Source organism: Atractosteus spatula, chromosome 5, assembly GCF_055471065.1.
Source record: "Atractosteus spatula isolate fAtrSpa1 chromosome 5, fAtrSpa1.hap1, whole genome shotgun sequence".
Classification (NCBI taxonomy): Eukaryota; Metazoa; Chordata; class Actinopteri; order Semionotiformes; family Lepisosteidae; genus Atractosteus; species Atractosteus spatula.
This window is the reverse complement of record NC_142710.1, coordinates 13,009,694-13,029,606: the sequence shown is the minus strand read 5'-3', so window position 1 is coordinate 13,029,606 and position 19,913 is coordinate 13,009,694. Positions and strand designations below refer to the sequence as shown.

General features: G+C 47.0%; 1 protein-coding gene across 2 annotated transcripts; it reads right to left on the bottom strand.

Moving 5' to 3' along the window:
- Positions 1-1,414: 1,414 nt before the first annotated feature.
- On the bottom strand, positions 1,415-15,518 carry LOC148834166 (E3 ubiquitin-protein ligase TRIM39-like). 2 transcript variants are annotated; one of them, XM_088917557.1, is made up of 8 exons: positions 14,895-15,518; positions 12,319-12,896; positions 11,810-11,905; positions 9,508-9,741; positions 7,708-7,855; positions 5,781-5,885; positions 5,017-5,097; positions 1,415-3,620 (listed from the first exon to the last, which is right to left on the bottom strand). In XM_088917557.1, the coding sequence occupies exons 2-8, from the start codon at positions 12,892-12,894 to the stop codon at positions 3,070-3,072; spliced, it is 1,791 nt and encodes a 596-aa protein (XP_088773683.1). In that variant the 5' UTR covers positions 12,895-12,896; positions 14,895-15,518; the 3' UTR covers positions 1,415-3,069. The 2 variants fall into 2 exon arrangements, with proteins under 2 accessions (XP_088773683.1, XP_088773682.1); XM_088917556.1 differs by lacking the exon at positions 14,895-15,518 and adding an exon at positions 13,105-13,318.
- Positions 15,519-19,913: the final 4,395 nt, after the last annotated feature.

Below are 19,913 nucleotides of genomic sequence, written 5' to 3'. Positions count from 1 at the left end.
AGTTAGTGTAGCGTAGCTGAGCTTTTGTCTTTAAAACTGAAGTCTGTGAGCAGTCATCTGCTGCTTGGTTATGGCCACAAGTGAGATGGGTGGGAGACTAGGTTTTTTTTCCGGCTACAGGATTTTTTGCTGAATATGTTGTCAAAAGAATCCAACTATCTTATTTCATTGATCAGGCGAAAATAACAATTGGTTCACAAACACAAGATTTCTTCTGTTACAGAAATAAAATCTTGGACACAATTCTGTTCTTTACTGACCCATTGCGTTGGCTGGGCGTCTTAGAGAAAAGTTTAAATTCTGACCTGGTTGGAAAAGTCTGTCAATCCAGCCGGAGAGAAAAGAAGAGGGAGTTAGTGGGTTAACTAACGAAAATCAGTTTGGAAAACTCACAGATATTTGTAAGGTGTGACTTCAGAGCTGGTGATTGGTTGATGATGTTATCAGATATAGTCCTGGTATCCACCCAGCAGGTCCACCATTAGCAGTTTGTCCCTGGGGGTGATGGACAATGACCCTTGACCTGTGGTCTTAGCAAAGGGAGACTGCGTGGAACGAAGCTGCGCCACGTATCATGCATCCTTAGGATGTTTCAGGATGACCAGAACTTTACAATCTACCTGTACCAGACATGGAAGAGCTTTGTGAACTAACCCTTTTTTTAGCCACATTACTCCACTTTTACTCAGAGACCCATGCTGCTTGTATCACGATGCAGCCGGGGAGATCCTCAACAATTCTGGGAGTCTCGCAAAATCTGTCAACGTGGTCAAAATCTCAAGTCTCAGCTTTTGTGGGAAGTGTTATACATCGAGGGGTTCTCTGCCTAGCTGGCACCCCAAGAATTAAACCTTTGATCACCCACGTTGCTCATGTCATCTGGGTGTCAGATTCCAGGACCCCAAAGAAACTTCCCTTCTCCTGATTTATCCAATGCCATCCCACCAGAGGAGAACAGGAGAAGAGCAAGCCAGAAGACATGCAACATCGATATCACCTTGTCAGCTGATGGCTCTCGACCAAACTGGATGAAGAAGGAACACTTGGGAAGGACTGCCAGACTTAAAGGTGTTAGAATTAGGAATTTAAAGTGCTGAAAGAAGGCCAGCATGATTGAACTGTATAGTCAGGTGTATTGAAGATAGTAGTTGCAGCTGATCTGCCACTAGAGGGTGTTAGAGCTATTATATACAGCATTTATTGCATATCTAGCATCTATCTATTTACACAGTCTCGCAAGAGGTGCATTGTGTAATACAGTGGTTCTCAAACTTTTTGGACCAAGCACCACCCCTGATTAAACCAAAGCATCCAAGTACCACCCACAAGTCATCTTCTCATAGGAACCCCAGAAAATCTCAATGACCAACATGAGCATACATACATGCACATACTCACATACACATATAATAAATATTATAATCATAAACTTTATTTTATATAGCGCCTTTAAAGGTGGCTTCTCAAAGCGCTTTACAGAATGACAAAGGAAACGACAACAACAATTAAAAATAAACAATAAAAAGGGAGCTGTCTGCAGCATATGGTTCTGTCAAGCAACACCTCTTTGGAGAGAGGACTGCCACAATAATATATTTAGATTATATAATATATAGTCTGGGAGACAGGGTGGTACTCCAGATGTGGTGGAGCTCACTGTGCAGTTTCACCATAAACTCTCTCTCGGCTGGTATTCTGCAGTCCGGTTGTCTTTTAGTGCAGTTTAAAACGAGCTCCAACGTTTCAAAATATGGGGACAACGCAGCCTCTAAAGAACGGAAAAGAGTGGCAAGTCATGGACTAGAATAGAGAACAAAAACTTTCTTAAAAGATCAGGAGAAGGGGGGAAGAAAGCTCATTGGTGGGTATCATACTTTTCTTTTCATTCAGTTTGATGCTTTCTGCATTAGAAGTGAAACAAGGGGAGACCATTAGGTTTTTATTCCGTACCTAATATTCATTACTGGTAAGGTGATATAAACTTGGATAAAGAGATGTTTTGCTATTTAATTTAACATTGTCATGTCACCAGGGACCACAGGGCTACTGTAAAGTGCAATAAATTCAAAATCATGTTTCAAAAATATCAAGAGTTAGCAGCAACGATTCATTTCATACATACAGTAAACACACAGTTCAAAGTGTATACATTTACAATATTTCAACACATTTTACTACATTTAAGAACTTAAAAACGTCAATATACAGTGATACTTGAGAGATATTGATACAGACCACAAAGTTCGGTTAAGATCTACTTTGGAATTCCTGTAACAAAATGAGTTGTTAACACAGGAATTCCAATTGTCATTTTGACAAACTTTTCAGTTTTAAGAGAGGATTTTGTCGGCTTGTGTTCCCATTTTCAAACTGCTTCTACCATTTCATTGTCACAGGGGAGTCAAAGAATATCCCAGCAAGCAACGGGACCTGGGCAGGATACACCCTGGATGGGGCACCAGTCCATTACAGGTGTTGTAACAGACAAATAAGTTCTGCATCCCGAGATGAAGTTAAACAGATGAGTTTTATTGCATGCAAGGAACAATAAAACCGAAGTCTTGTTCCAAGTGCCGGTACAAAACTTCCAGTTTATATAGCCATTTTCTGCCGCTTCTGACGTAGATCGTTACCATGGTAATGGGGGGAGGTCACGGTGTCCGGCCAGTTCACAGACTTTGGTCAGTCTTAATGGTCAGTGTTAGGTTTTCTTCCCTGGGGGGGTTTCCTAGGTGGCCTCTGGAATCCTTATCAGTTATCCCCCTTTCCTGCCACAACTCTAGCCTGTTACTTAGAAGTCCAGTCCTCATGCAGAAAGGACTCAGTTAACCCCTTCTTCACATCTTATATCTTTCTTCACAGGGCAAACACACAGAATGTAACCTGCACACAATCTGGGTGAACACATGGAAACATACAAACGCCTCTGCACTGTGAGGCAGCAATGTGCCGCTGTGCCACCCTCTCAGTTTTAATAATGCCACTACACTTTGGTATGGTCAACTCCAATATGTGTGTTTAGTACTCTCTTTGGCTTAAATTCCTGCTGCCTGTTCCAGAGGTAATCTGTTATTTATTCTTTATGTGTGCAGGAGAAGAGATTATCAGTGGGGCAGAATTTTTACCATCGCTGTTGAGACCAGGGCTGAAGTAAGGGTAGAGTTTCTCAGTGAAGGAGGCCATGAAGGTGTAGATATGAGAGCTGGCCTCCACATTGTAAAAGGACACCTGCCCCCCCTCATAGTCCAGATACACCCCCACCTTCCGGGGCTTCGTGCTCAGGGGCAGAGCAACAGCATTGTCAGTAAGTGCCTGGTACTCCTTTCCATTCTTGAGCCAAATACTCCAGTACCCATCCTCTGGGCTCAGCGTGATCTCTCCCTTCCGGTCCACGGACTCTCTGGCCACTCCCAAATCCCACTCCGTCTTGTCCCCCACCTCCACCTCCCAGTAGTGTCTCCCCGAGGTGAAACCCTCCGCGCCCAGGACACAGAAGTCTTGGTCGAATCTCTCTGGATTGTCAGGGAGATCCTGGGGTGTGTCTCCCAGTCTCACCTGTTTCCCATCCTCAGACAGGATGAGACGGGGATGAGCAGTACTGGAGTCCAGAGTCACATTGACTGTGGGGCAGAGAGGAGACAGACATGGTAAAACCACCTCTCCAATAATACAACATCAAATGATTTCTAAACATCAGCAACCGAGTTCTGCCTGGAAACCTCAGTGTGACAAATGCAACTTACATTTTTGATGGAATATAAATGCAAATATGGGTACAAACTTCTTAGATTCTAGTTCTGTCCTGCTTCTACTGTCTACTTCTGAAACTTTGCTGGTTTCTTGTTTATTCTGAGGAAATTCCCGAATTTTTAATAAGCCAATGCAAGCAGTGGTGATCCACAGGAGGTACAATTCATGGTGACAAGTGCAATGCGATCCCTACACAAAAAAGCAACAGGTCCTGGAAGCTGCGCACTATGGATGAATGATTCTGAGGCTTTACGATGCACTTGTACAATATACCTCATTATGATTATTTTGAAGAGAACATGGAAGGGAATATCTTTGGAGTTTGAAATAGAGGTCTGGGATGAAGATTAGATCCTAGTCTTGCACTCTTCCACTCGCCTACGCATATTGGTCTCACACCCAGGACTTTCCTTCGCTTGTCTCTCCACTGCACCCCTCCTGCCTCCTCATCTACACCCCTGCAGCAGCTCCCTGGCTCAGTTCTGGCAATAGAGAGGGGGGTTTGTGCAGCTCGCTCCTCACAGCTGGACTGTCACTCCCTCAGCCAGGAGAGCCACACCAAATACTCTCTACACCTCTCACCACTCTGTCACCTTTGTTAGGAGCTAATGCAGCTACTGAGACAGAAATAAATGTGCAGACTGTTTTCAGCAATATTGCGCCTGAGAAAAGCAAGAAACTCATCTCTCCGTGAAAATGGCTTCGATTTTGAATACAGGCAGCTGCCGGTAAGAGAGGGAGAAGCAGCTATGTTCACAAGGAAAATGTTACCTGAGGAAATCAGAGAATGTCACTGCTCCTTGTTTAGATGACAGAGAAGAGGAGACACAGTAACGGAATTACACTAAAGAAGAGAGAGAGCGGATTGTGTGCCACTGTTTCCCCAGGTTCTCAACAGGATGGAGATTAGGGAAGGCGATGGAATGTGTCTCTTGTTATTCTGTCACTGAAAGGCTCAATGGGGCGGCACACTGATTAGCAGTGCTGGGGCCCCCGGCTTCAATTCCTGGGGTGCTATCTGCAGGGAGTTTTTATGTTCGCCCCGTGTTCACCTGGGTTTCCTCCAGGTGCTCTGATTTCCTCCCAAGACTCTCCAAAGCGGGTAGGTGAATTGACTTCAGGGATAATTGGCCCTGCTGTGAATGTGTGTCCTGTGATGGGCAAGAGGGCTCTATCCTCTAAACTAGGGCCCCTAACATTCCAGCCAGCGGGTTTACTGTCTTCCCCCATATAAACTGCCCACACATTGCAAACAGCTGTGCTTACCCATCCTCACGCTGGTGGAGGACATTTGTGCATTTCTCACTTCATCCCGTGGGGTCTGCTTTTGCATATGAGTGTGAGCATCTGCAAAGATACACAGTTCAAGCATCGCCAGCTTAGAAATACTGAACACGTGGAATAAAAAGGCCAGAACAAAAAGCCCGTTAATATTGATATGACATATTTAAATTGTCAGTTTATACTGTATCTTGTACCATCATGAATGACTGCTATAACACGTGATCACTAGGATTCTAGAGAGCTGACTAGTGCTGATACTGACAAAGCTTCTCAGCTTCTCCCTACTTCACTCTCTTGGCTGCCTCCCTGGTTCATTCCTAATAAGTAAAAGGGGATCTGTGACAGCACTGATCTTCATTCAACACTGTCACTTCCTTAGCTAGGCAAGTTCATGCTAAAGTATAAATACTGTTGCAAAGGAACAAGTAATAGGTTTATTCCATGCTGGAAAGGTGGAAGTTATTCCATTTCAGCATGGAATAAACCTATTACTTGTTCCTTTGCAGTCTACGCATGCTGACGCAGCTAGTCACCTGGACTATAAATACTGCTGTCCCTTTATATTCGTTGTCGCATTTTGTCATTACTGGAATTTGACCGAACTGCTGAATAATGCTAACAGTGACAAAACATATCCCAATTCAAACATTTCAGTGCAGTATTACAGATTTACTAGTTCCTGAACACGCTACCCCACACTCCATTCCAGACAGGAAGTGAACACTGACGCTCTCCTCAATACTCACAGAAGCCAAGCAGTACAGCGGTGAGAATGACCGTCCACAGGTAAGACAGGACCATTGTTCTCCAGCTGCACGATGATCTTCTCCTGGCAGGGTTGTCCTGAGGTCCTGGGAAGACACAGGCTCTTAATCATGACCCCTGAACACGCTGGTCTTACAATTCAGCTTGAACATAAAGGATATAATATAGGGCAATCAGACACAGGCCCTGGTAAAAACATGGGTTTTGAGTTTGTTTTTGAAGAGACTCAAAGAATTGTTTCTTAAAGAGTCAGAGGAAGGGCATTACATAGCAAAGACAGAAAAAGCATAGTCACCAAAAGGCTGAGATTTAGTCCTGGGTACAGTGAGTAAGGGCTGGATTCAACCAAGCGTCCAAAATGACATACTGAACGCTTTAGTATTTAAGTCTCCCTCAACTCTGATCAAAGCCCACAAAAGTTGCGAGCCATGAGCTTGAAGAAGAAGTGACACGGTGGGTTTGAGCCTCAGTCTCCTGTGATTCTGCATTGAGTCTAACTGTGTAGTCTGGGTGGCATTTCGGGCGTTTGTACAGTGTGACTTTGTGCCTTGTGCCTATGCTAAATATAAAGAAGTAAGGAAGGAGAATTATTAAAATTAAATCTTATTCTTATTTAATATATTTGATTTGCTTGCTATTAGCTAATAAAGATAGAAATGCTACAATATATAGCTGACAGCCATGTCACCCTGCAGCTCACAGCCTTCAGCCCACTGGAGCTCAGCAGGCGTGAGCCTGGTCAGAACCTGGAGGGGAGACTCCTGGGGAAAACTAAGGTGGCTACTCGAAGAAGTGTTAGTGGGGCCAGCAGGGGGTGCTCACCCTGCAGTCTGTGTGGGTCCTAGCACCCCAGTATAGTGACCGAAACAATGTACTGTACAAAAGGTGCTGTCCTGTGGATGAAATGTAAAACTGAGGTTCTCAATCTCTGTCTAATATAAAATCCCAGGGTGTTTCTTGAAATGAGAAGGGTTGTAACCCCAGCGTCCTGGCCAAATTTCCCAATGGCCCTTACCAATCATGGCCTCCTAATAACCCCCATCTATGAATTGGCTTCATTACTCTGCTCTCCTCCCTGCTAATAGCTGATGTGTGGTGAGCATCCTGGAGCACTATGGCTGCCGTCGCATCATCCAGGTGGGGCTGCACACTGGTGGTGGTGGAGGGGATCCCCATTACCTGTAAAGTGCTTTGAGGTGGAGTGTCCAGAAAAGCACTACATAAGTGTAAGCGATTATAATTGAACATATCAGAGGTGTAAATGGAGCATCATTGAATATCTCTAGATGTAGTGCTTCATTAAAAAAAAATATAAAAGCAGTAGAAAGTGGCAAAACAGTATCCTGAGGTCATGTAAATTCCACTATGCTGTTTTCTTTTTATACTAGAACACAAGAACAGCTACCAATGACAGGTGTTGTTCAGCCTCTTCAGTAGTTAGCAGGTAATTGACCCCAGGATCTCATCCAGCTGTTTCTTGAAAGAAACCAAGGTGGTGGGAGTGTGGAGCAAGTAGTCCAGCCACGTTTTTGAAACCAATACCCAGACTTCTCTCAAAAACCAGCTCTGCTGGAGGCTCTGCTTTACACAGAGGGTGGCAGGAGGGTAGAACAAGCTGCCCAGCCGTGTTGTTGAAGCTGATACCCTGAGTTCTCTCAAGAAACAGCCGGACGAGTTCCAAAGAAAAAACCAAACATGATGCTGAGCACTATCTGATTGCACTGACGCCAAAGAGTTTAACAGCACCTGTGTTCTTTCTTCAGATACTTGTTGTGCAGGTTAAGTCTGTTGGTGGTTCTGGATTTCAGAGCACAGCCTGTTTCTGATGAGTATCAGAGTCACTCAATGTTAGACCCTCTAAGCGTGAGAGCGTGTTTCAGTTGGTCAGGTCTCACACAGAATACAAACCCTTGTTTTTCAACTTCCTTAGCTCTTCCAGGAATCTCTCTTCCAGGTGGGCCAGAGCTTCCCAAGAGGATTCCGCACTAGGCTCTGTGGGGAGAGTGATGCCGGACCACTCCTTGGTTTGCGGAGGAGAGCACAGGGAGGGGAAACACTAGAGTAGAGAGAGAGGAGAGATCCAGCATTGTGAGCTGTTGTTAAGTACTGTGTGTCCCCTGTGGCTCGCCATATGTTGTAAGACTGAGGATTATGGGATTCCCCCCCTGCCTTAGTTTTCTGACGTCTCATTCCTCTGCTTCACAGCACTTTCCTCTGCACTTAATGCCACATAATGTTGCTGTAAAGTTATATAGTAAGACACCACTGTTTTGTTGTCAAGAAGCTAGCGATACTCTCACTAGACTACAGGGTGGAGACAGTGGAGCGAATGCTACATTTTACACTCAGGACTTTTAACTAGACTTTGAATTTGACTATCATTTTGGTAGCTAGAACATTAGACCCTGGGTCCCCTGCAGAGTGACGCACTTTTACAATGATCTAATTAACGCCACCACTTATCAGCCCCTACCTGTCATTGCGGTTGTGCTATTCTCCCGAACTGCTTATAAAAGCCTTCTGTCCGCAGCTAACAGAACCAAAACAGCCCACACTGAAAGGTTATCTTTCAAGTGGTGGAGAATTATTCACAGCTGGGGCATGAATGAAGTATTTCCAGCAGACAAATGTAAGAGCTGTTGTTAAATCTCACTCTCGCATCCCTCAGTGGACATCCAGGTCTCAGAAGCACTGCCTTCTAAATGCTAGAGTCCCTGGGTTTTATTGTAGATGTAATAATTCCTCACACTTATATAGTGCTTTTCTGGACACTCCACTCAAAGCTCTTTACAGGTAATGGGGTCTCCCCTCCACCACCACCACCAGTGTGCAGCCCCACCTGGATGATGCTCCAGTCTGCTCACACACACCAGCTCTCAGTGGGGAGGAGAGCAGAGTGATGAAGCCAGTTCAGAGAGGGGGGTTATTAGGAGGCCATGACTGGTAAAGGGCAGGGGGAAATTTGGCCAGAACACCGGCGTAACACCCCTACTCTCTTCGAGAAATGCCCTGGGATTTCTAATGACCACAGAGAGTCAGGACCTCAGTTTCAGCCAAAGGACGGCGCCTTTTTACAGTATAGTGTCCCCGTCACTATACTGGGGCATGAGGACCCACACAGACCGCAGGGTGAGCGCCCCCTGCTGGCCCCACTAACACCTCTTCCAGCAGCAGCCTCAGCTTTCCCAGGAGTCTCCCCTCCAGGTACTGACCAGGCTCACACCTGCTGAGCTTCAGTGAGCTGCCAGTGTGAGTTGTGGGGTCATATAGCTGTTGTCCATACGGAGCAGACAGTGGTCTGCTCCATATTATCACAGCTGCTTCTGCCATGAGATTGCTAGTCAGGTTGAAACACAACTAATAACACACCTGTCAATCAATTACCATGACAACAAGGTCAGGAAGGAAATCAATACCACCGGCAAATATGTAAGACCTGCATTTGCTGTTCTGTGGCACTCAGACTGAGTGTGTTCTCACCTGGTCTCTGTGTTCCCTAGTGTGCAGCTTGGTTTTTCAACTTTGCTTTTGTTTTTTTCCTTTTGGCCTTTTTCTCGTGCCTTTTTCAGGTTTTGGACTTTGCCTTCTCTCTCTGGTTTTGCCCTTTGGATTTCCTTGAGTTGTCTGTTGTCACAGCCTGGACCCCTGCCTGTTTGCTCTCAGATTGCCCCAAAGTACGTGAAGCATGTTACACACATGTCCTCTCACCTGCAGGAAGAGGATGTGGTCCTCGGTGCGGGCGAGCTGCTCCAGCTCCGCGTTCCTCCTCTTTATAGCAGCCATCTCCTGCTCCAGCTCCTTGATCAGGCCTTCAGCCTGCACCTCGGCTGCCCTCTGCTTGTCCTCCAGCGCTTTGATGACCTCGGCCTGGCTCCTCTCCACACAGTGGGCCAGCGCAGTGCAGAGCTTCTCGCTGTCCTTCATCTCCTTCTGCACCCAGCGCTGAGGGGGCGAGAGGACACGGACGGGAGAACCAGGGAAATCTCTGAACAGCCGAAACCTGCAGGAAGTTCCTGTCGGATTCTCTGACGCGTGCCGTCCAATGAGCCTCAAGAAACCAAATGATCTGAGCCCGTGCCTCTCAAGCTCTGGGCTGCAGCCCCCTAGGGTGCTCAGAGAAAGGTAGAAACAGAAGAAAAGAACCCAAATATTGCTGTCCCAAAAAAAGCAATCTAAAAACGGGACTGACTGGATGCACACTATATACTCTGAAATCTATTTATTTATTACACAAAATAATTTTGGCCCGAAAGCTAATACGCTTTTGTCCCGATGAAGGCTTTTGTGGGGAGATATTGAGAATTTGTTAATTAATAAATGTTGTGATAGCACAGCCTTGTCTGGGACACATCTCAAGGGTTTGTTGCAATATAAATGGATGGAAAAAAGAAACGCAACACCCCCTCCTCCACACTCTGGCCCTCCCGTCTGCGTGGAACAAGGTGAAGAGGACATCTAACAGGCTGACGAGTCCATCGCAGCCTCTGTCTGGCCCGAGCCAGTCGGGTGTGATGTCTAGGAGGTGTGAGCAGAGGGCCTCTGACAGGTCTCCTTGCTCTAAGGCCAGCAGCATGGAGCCTCACTGTCCTGTCACTGATGTGAACATTGTGTTTGCTGGCAGTTTCAGCAGCAGTACAGGTGGCAGATCTGAAACGATCTCTCAGGTGGACCAGTCTGATGTGTGAGTCCTGCTCTGGTGTGGTCACTTGAGGGGGACCGGATCTTGGATGGTCTGTCCTGCCAATCTGCTGAAACCTTCTCTGCAGCCGGGACACAGTGGAGCAGGTTACTCCATAGTGTCTGGCAACGCTAGCACATGACATGCCTGCCTGCAGCATGCCAATGGCCCTCTCCCTTGCTTCTGGTGACATTCAAGGCATTATGGAATGACTAAGTGTGGCCTTTTTCTTGCAGTGACCTAAGCTTTGAATTAAGGCCTTTTTAAAGGTGACCTGTTCCACCTGGACCTCGTTGGGTAAAAGTGCACCTAATGAGCTTTCGTGAGATTGGCAAGTTGCAATGCCTCATTGCACAAGCTGTATCACTGGTCAGAGGGCTTAAACCAAATTGACAACTTTTTGTGAAAGTACATCAGCCATAACTGTAGTATTCTCTTTCCAGGAAATGTTGTGTTTCTTTTTTCCATCAGTATATTTTGAAGTATACAGTGTGCGTCCAATCAATCCCATATTTGATGATGCAGAGATAGCTCTGTGACCCCTGCAGCACCCCACTCAGAAAGACTGACAGGACTCACTGTGTCTCAGAGAGAGCAGAGACCCCAGCTCTGAGCCCTGCAGTACCCCACTCAGAAAGACTGACAGGACTCACTGTGTCTCAGAGAGAGCAGGGACCCCAGCACTGAACCCTGCAGTACCCCACTCAGAAAAACTGACAGGACTCACTGTGTCTCAGAGAGAGCAGTGACCCCAGCACTGAGCCCTGCAGTACCCCACTCAGAAAAACTGACAGGACTCACTGTGTCTCAGAGAGAGCAGGGACCCCAGCACTGAGCCCTGCAGTACCCCACTCAGAAAGACTGACAGGACTCACTGTGTCTCAGAGAGAGAAGTGACCCCAGCACTGAGCCCTGCAGTACCCCACTCAGAAAGACTGACAGGACTCACTGTGTCTCAGAGAGAGCAGGGACCCCAGCACTGAGCCCTGCAGTACCCCACTCAGAAAGACTGACAGGACTCACTGTATCTCAGAGAGAGAAGTGACCCCAGCACTGAGCCCTGCAGTACCCCACTCAGAAAGACTGACAGGACTCACTGTATCTCCGAGAGAGCAGTGACCCCAGCACTGAGCCCTGCAGTACCCCACTCAGAAAGACTGACAGGACTCACTGTGTCTCAGAGAGAGCAGCGGCCCCAGCACTGAGCCCTGCAGTACCCCACTCAGAAAGACTGACAGGACTCACTGTGTCTCAGAGAGAGCAGGGACCCCAGCACTGAGCCCTGCAGTACCCCACTCAGAAAGATTTGACAAGGCTCATTACAAGACTCACTTTGTGGAGTTTCACAGATTTTTTGATGTCCTCCACCTTCTTCACTCTGTCCTGGGCCATCTGTTGTAATTGTGCCTTTGTCTTCCTCATATTATTCTGCAGGCAGCATAATGAAACACAGGACCACACAGACTATTCATCACTTCCTGAATCAGATAGTCCAGACTGGTAGAACTTTACAAGGAATAAAACATGATATGCAGTCAGAGCTTTAAATCGGCCAAATTTCTGCAGAGGATAAATATTTGAAATTGTGCTGATCAAAGAAATGCTCAAGGATGGAGTTCAGGATGGTATTAAAACTATTTGATATTAGAATTTTAAGTCATATGGGCGGTGGCATTATATTGCATTAATAAGTTATCATATCATCTAAGCAATATATGAAAAAAGCATGATATTTATTATTAGCATACTTCATCTTGACCTCACATGTTTAAGAAGCGCTTGCGCACAGATCAACACAGACATTGCTCTTGCGCATTTCGACATTGAACATCTCCACCAACCTGAAGCTCCAGTCTCTGTGCTTCTATGGAGACGGTGCTGTGAGTCCGGTGGTCTTTCTTGGTGCACAGCCGACAGATGAAAGCCTGGTCTCTCCTGCAGAACAGCTCCAGCTGTCTGCCGTGCTTCTTGCACAGCTTGTCCCTTAAGCTGCGTGCCGGGTCCACCAGCCGGTGCTGGCTCAGTCTCCCGACCTCGCGGTGCGGCTGGATGTGCTCGTCGCAGTAGGAGGCCAGGCACACCAGGCAGGACTTCACCGCCCTGAGCTTCTCCGCGGCGCAGACGTCACAGGGCACCTCCCCGGGGCCGGCGGCGCCCCCGTCAGCGCAGCTGCTTCTCGTGGCCTTGAACTGCTCCGCGATCTCGTTTAAGGTCCGGTTAATCTGGAGACTGGGTCTTCGGCCGAACGCCTCCTTACACAGCGGGCACTGACACGCACCCCCGCTGTCCCAGTACCCCCCGATACAGGCCTGGCAGAAGTTGTGCCCGCAGGGGAGGGAGACCGGGCTGGCGAACACGTCCAGGCAGATCGAGCACAGGAGCTGCTCTTCGGACAGCAGGCTGCCGGGCGAAATCATTTCTGGTCGAAACGAAGGCAAACGCAAGAGATTATTGAAGCAGCACGAGTTTACAGAGACAGAAATACTGTAGATGTAAGTGCAATCATGGTTTTCAAACTACTGTATAACCTAGCCTAGACTATAGCTGAATAGCAAAGTAAATGAAGCAAGTTAACCAGGCACACTGGATGCGTGTGAGTATCATTCATGAAGTGCAGGTACAATTACCTGTGGGGAATGGACAGCTTTGTTTCAAGAAATATTTTTCAAATGCAAAATGTCTCGTTTCCCGTAACTCAATCCTTAGGAATTTAGACGTTTGACACAAGAACATAGATCACACCAGAAGTTTTACAACACAGTATTGTGTCTGTGTTCTTTCTAAGGTGCTTCTGCTGAAGTAGCTGCCGCATAGTCAGACTCACTGGCACTGATCCTGACTGGAAGGCATCTCTTATCTTTCAAGCATGGTGGGTTCTGGCTTTTCCTGATGCTGAAGAGTTGCGTTTCCCTGGGCATCATCACACAGAGACGCTCAGTCCCATGAACACAGCAATTCTTTCTCTGCCTCTTTCATTGAGGGAACTGAGGTCGGAAAAGGGGTGGGGGTGTCTGGAGTTCAAATTCCGCTCTTATCGGCATTCCAGATCTCCAGACAGAGCACTGTCTGCAGCTGTCTGTCAGCGAAGTCACGCTTCCTATCGATGGGCCCATTATCTATGTGTTCTTCAAGTCAATCGCCACCAGTGTCCAGGGTTTCTCCGAGCACTGACTGAAATCAAGGACCCAGAGACGCTGCCAGGTCCTCAGCCTTCCATCCAGCCTTTACTGATGCTCTCTGAACCACAGGAGCCCTGCCCAGCCTCTCCCTTGTCTTCTGTCTTCTTCGTGCTCCATGTCAACATGCACATGAACAGCTCAATGCACATCTGGGAGACACATTGCCAGTACAGACTGGACTGTCACACACTTCACTGGGACACAGTACCAGTACAGACTGGACTGTCACACACTCAATGCATGAACAGCTCAATGCACATCTGGGAGACACAGTACCAGTACAGACTGGACTGTCACACACAGCACCGAGACACAGTACCAGTACAGACTGGACTGTCACACACTCCACTGGGACACAGTATACCAGTATAGACTGGACTGTCATACACAACACTGAGACACATTACCGGTACAGACTGGACTGTCACACACTCCAGTGGGACACAGTACCTTTATCGACTGGACTGTCACACACAGCACCGAGACACATTACCAGTACAGACTGGACTGTCACACACAGCACCGAGACACAGTACCAGTACAGACTGGACTGTCACACACTCCAGTGGGACACAGTACCTTCATCGACTGGACTGTCACACACAGCACCGAGACACAGTACCGGTACAGACTGGACTGTCACACACAGCACCGAGACACAGTACCAGTACAGACTGGACTGTCACACACTCCAGTGGGACACAGTACCTTCATCGACTGGACTGTCACACACAGCACCGAGACACAGTATCAATACAGACTGGACTGTCACACATTCCACTGGGACACAGTACCAGTATAGACTGGACTGTCACACACAGCACCGAGACACAGTACCATAATACAAAAGGCATAATTATAAATGTTGCTAACAGGAACAAGGAAGAAAGACAGAAAAAGATAGAGCTTGAAAGGGAGCCAGCTTAAGAATGCAGTTATGCAGGTAACATTGAGTCAAAACATTTACTAGCAATCACAAACAAAATGCTTCCGGGTGAAGTCCCTTTTATTTCACAATGTGAAATAACTGGGAAATACTTTTTTTTAAAGATAAGAATTATCTTAAAGAAATACAAAGATCTTCCACAATTTACTGAATTTATTGATATCCTAGAGCAGCTGGAACAGCACCTGCAGTAAGCGTTTATTTTTTTATTTACTGTGTTCTGGTACGTTGCTGAATGCCGATAGTGAAAACATAACTTTTATTACTTAGAAAATCTCAATACAGCATTTACCTTTGAAGGTGATAGAAGCACAGCTCTGTCCCTGTCGGTCTCCTCTCCTGAGCCCTGTCCCCCCCTGAGCTCCCACTGTCCCTGTCGGTCTCTCCAGAGCCCTGTCCCTCCCTGAGCTCCCACTGTCCCTGTCGGTCTCCTCTTCTGAGCCCTGTCCCTCCCTGAGCTCCCACTGTCCCTGTCGGTCTCCTCTCCTGAGCCCTGTCCCTCCCTGAGCTCCCACTGTCCCTGTCAGTCTCTCCTGAGCCCTTGTCTCTCCCTGAGCTCCCACTGTCCCTGTCGGTCTCCTCTCCTGAGCCCTGTCCCCCCCTGAGCTCCCACTGTCCCTGTCGGTCTCTCCTGAGCCCTGTCCCTCCCTGAGCTCCCACTGTCCCTGTCGGTCTCCTCTCCTGAGCCCTGTCTCTCCCTGAGCTCCCACTGTCCCTGTCGGTCTCCTCTCCTGAGCCCTGTCTCTCCCTGAGCTCCCACTGTCCCTGTCGGTCTCCTCTCCTGAGCCCTGTCCCTCCCTGAGCTCCCACTGTCCCTGTCGGTCTCTCCTGAGCCCTGTCTCTCCCTGAGCTCCCACTGTCCCTGTCGGTCTCTCCTGAGCCCTGTCTCTCCCTGAGCTCCCACTATCCCTGTGCACCGCAGTACAGCCCAGTCAGCAGTGAGGGGGTCCAGCAGACACAGCAGGGGCAGCAACACAGCTGCAGGAACGTTGCTGTGTTGTGGAGTGAAGAGGAGTTTTTAAATGCTGCTGTGTCCTGGGACTCCACCCTCTGCCCCTAAGGCAGACTACGTGCCTGTAATATGTTTTCCTACAAAACAAGCTGGAGTATGTAAAGAGCATGTAATGAGTCAGGATCAAGCGATTCTAGTCAGGCTAGCGGTCCGGTTCTTTTGTGAATGCAACAGGCATCTACAAAGCATGTCTGTTTCTACAGCACAGGGAAATCACAGAGATCTACAGACCTATATTTCCAAAACTGTAAGAGCTCAGACTCTCACTGGAGTCTTACACAGCTGCAGGGCTGAAATTCACACCATACACCCCAGTCATATCGCCCTTTCAGAGGATTAACTCCAGACTTGCTGGTCCTGGGGTCATTCACAAGACTGGAAAATACAATATCCCCCATTGCTTTCTTATACCAGTGCTACCAGGGCATAACTTAGTTTAAGAAATGCAAAATATCCTTTTTTTCCCAAACATATGTAAACAAAAGCTTTGAAACAAAGTTTCTAGCAACAAGCACTTGAACAAACTTTTGTCCTCACAGTCCGTTTCCATTTTCTAGTCAACATTTTCTGCGATCAGACCAAATTCTAATGAAATCGGAATAAACTATAGTTATAGCTGACGTACTTTCACAAAAAGTTGTCAATTTGTTTTAAGCCCTCTGACCAGCAATTTGCACATAAAAAGCTGCTAATAGTGCCTTGATCTGAGGATCTCATCCCGTGACGGTGTCACAGGGGTGGGGCGCAATTCTGTTCGACTAAGAAAAGGGATTTCATGTTTTACTTTTTTATTTTAGTTTGAACCCCCCTGTGTTCGTCTCTGATCACTCTTTCCAGCAACAGCAGAAAGATAACTTCAGCCGCCGGTGCACAGGAGTAAAGACTGGAGACGTCAGCCCCTTGCTGTTTAAGACGGTAGACCAGTCGAGCGACTCTGAGGCAGTGATGGGAAATGTGCGAGAACTTGACGAGCAAGGGCAGCATTTTGGAGGTTTAGACGTGTTCCGCCAGTGCTGGCATTTAAGCACACGTTCGCTCTTCTGGAACAGTGACTTGTTCTTCATGAGGAAGCACTGGAGGCTGCTGCTGGGTTGTCAGGGTATGAAGCCTTACTTGGAAATGGCCTGTGCCAAAGCGCTGTGTCACTCTGTTTGGCTCTGCCGAGCCCCAGCTGCGTGAAGCACATGGGAAAACTTCAAACTCATCTGCTCTCTGACTTCCTGCACCCCCCACACAGGAAGAACTGATGGCAGGCCACAAAAGCGGTTTGTCTCTTCGACTTCCGGCCGAGTCCAGACGGGACCGGGCGGCTTCCCCTCCAGGCAGGAAGTGCTCGGTGAAGTCGGCAGCGCGCCCAAAACGGCCATCGATAAGGGCCAATTCAGACTGACTTCGGTCTGACTGACCGCCGTCCGGACCTCGTCAGCGCGGGCTGGAAATCGTGTGAATGCGGCGGTTGTCCCTAGAAACCGCGGGGGGCGCGAATCGATCCCGGCCCCTTGGGGACACACTCCCTGAAGATCAGGCGAATTTGCACCTTTGCATCCATGGCGATTTACTCTCTGGCTAGAGAGAGTGCTTTTCTTATTTCCCTCCTCTTGGGCTTCGTTTGGGGCTGTGCACGGCGATGGCGGGAGACCCCATGGGAGACGCTGACTCCTCAGGCCTGTGAGAAGCTATTCGCCAAGCTGAGCAACGTTTTCGATACACGCCAAGTCCTTAACGTTGGACAGAATTAAGGTTTCTCAGTTCCTTGCACTGTCGCCCCACCTCCAACCGACGTCACGGATGTCGGAAAGGCATGCCGTGGAATGGCCAGGAGAGCATTGAAGACCCTATGCGTAGCGGCAAAATGGGGGTTAGCCCGGGCTCAGGAGATCAGATGATGTCGGGTAGAAACCTACGCCCTCAGGCCCTCAGGCCGCGGAGGAGACGACCTGGTGCTAGGTGGGTCTCAAGACATCCAAAACCCTCAATGCTGAGCGAGGAGGAAAGCGTGACCCGGAAATATATAGCCCCACACAAGGACACACTGGAAAGACAAGCAAAACACAGGGAAACTAGGGTCAGGACAGAGTAGGAGCGCCCTCTGGCTGTAGAGGGCGTGACAATCTCACGATGAGTAGAGAGCAGAGTAGAGGAGTTTAGTGCTCTATGTTCATGTGCACTGGAATTCTGATTCACGCTGATCTCTCAGGACGTACACAGTATACTACAAACATAGTAAATAATAACAACAGGAGCAATGAATATGTAGTGGAGGAAAAAAACGTGGCAGACCATGCGCAAAGTACATGGGGCAGACACATTGAGTCTGAAGTTGGCTGTTAAGGATGCGATGAATAAGCAATGAGCCTATCTTCACCTTTTTTTTCAAAGTCTTTTGCCTGCTCATATTGTACATTGCACCGTTCAGTACTTGTGTTCCAAACCCGAGTCAGACAAAAAGTTGCAGGAAAACCTCTCCTCTTCATTTTGTCATTTACAACTACTTACAACAACTTTTCTGTATGACTCAGTTTTGGAATAAAAGTACTGAACAGTGCAATATTCATCATAAGCAGCCAAAAGTCTCAGAAAAAAGAGATGAAGACAGGAGCAAATTACCACTTTTCCTAAAATTCAAAATCAAAATTCATATGGGACCCAAAAGCCAGCCCTGAGCATAAAAAGCCCAAAAGCCCTGAGCGTTCCTTTCTTTCTTTCTTACCAAAAACCCAAACACACATTGAAAATCTACCTCTACCATACATGTCAAAAGCTCACTCCCCATAATTTCTATCCCTTTATTTTATTCTGTTGATGCATATTTTTGCACATAACCTGTTACCTTTTTAATGTTTTGCACATTGCCTGTTGTTGGTTTTTTTTTTGCACATTGTCTGTTGTTGTTTTTTGCACACTGCCTGTTGTCTCTGTCTTTCTTTTGCTACACAATTGTATTGTTGTTGTTGTTTTTTTCTCTTTGTACTACTTATGTTCGAGAGCTAGCTAAATAGCATTTCGTTACACCATATACCTGTATATGAGTGTAATGACAATAAACTTGAACTTGAACTTGAACTTGGAAAAATTGTCTGAGTAGTGCGAATGCTACCCCAAACCCTAGCTGGGGTTTCAACTGAGCCGTTTTGCAATCTTTCTATGAAGCCCTCCAGTCATTGGAGTTTCATATATTCCCCAGAGCAAACTGTATGAGTGAGAAACGATTGCAGCCGTTGAGAAAAGATGTCCCAAATTTATTAGATTTGATAATGCTTTGTTCCCTCTTTTGATCCGACGGACTGTTTTGCAACACAATTTCCGAATGGTACACTGCGCCATCCAGGCAGCCTGGAGTTTCCCCCAAAAAAGAAATTCCAGAATAGACCAAAAAAACACTCGTCCCATAGCTGCCATGGGCCCCAAAATCTGGTGCTGAGAGTAAAAATTGTCGAAGTAGAGTTTCTTAACCTAACCCTAGCTGTGGCTTCAACTGAGCCATTTCAAAATCTGTTTTTGAAGCCCTCCAGTAATCAGTTTGTGATATATTCCCCAGAGCAAACTGTATGAGTGAGAAACAACCGAAGCCGTTGAGAGAAGGTGTTCCATACTGTATGTATTAGATTCAATAATGTTTTGTTCCCACTTTTAATCGGACGAAGAGTTTTGCTAATACAATTTCCGAATGATACACAGCCACATCCAGGCACCCAGGAGTTTTAAAAAAAAACATTTTCAGAAAAGACCCCCAAAAAAAACACTTGTCCTAATGCTGCCCCAAAATCTGGCGCAGAGTGTATAAATTGTCTAAGTAGTGTTTGAATGCTAACCCTAACCCTAGCTGGGGCTTCAACTGAGCCGTTTTGCAACTTGTCTACAGGTGCAAATTAGATTATGATAATAGTATCCAGAAGCACCTTATTAAGACCGCCGGTTGGAGCTAATAAAGCTTAACGTCTCATGTACAGCATTTGAGCTGTCGCCAGAAAACACTGCTGAGGGACAATCTTTTTCCAATTAAGAATTTAAGTTATATACTCTTTAGACTCTTAATAATTTAAAACTGTGTATAACAGCATGTTAATCAATATACATTAAAAAGTCGGGTATTTTTTATAAAAGCAATTTTGCTCAGTTGGACAAAAGTACACAACCTTCCACCTTCTAAGCTCATGCACAGTAAAGAGATTAAATCGTTTCACTAACAACCGATGTACCACGAGTGCCCCAGTTGTGGTAGAACACTGTGGATAATTGCGTACGGTATGGGGTTGTACCGTGCGTTTTGAATGGCTGAATCTGTGTATCTGAACCTCT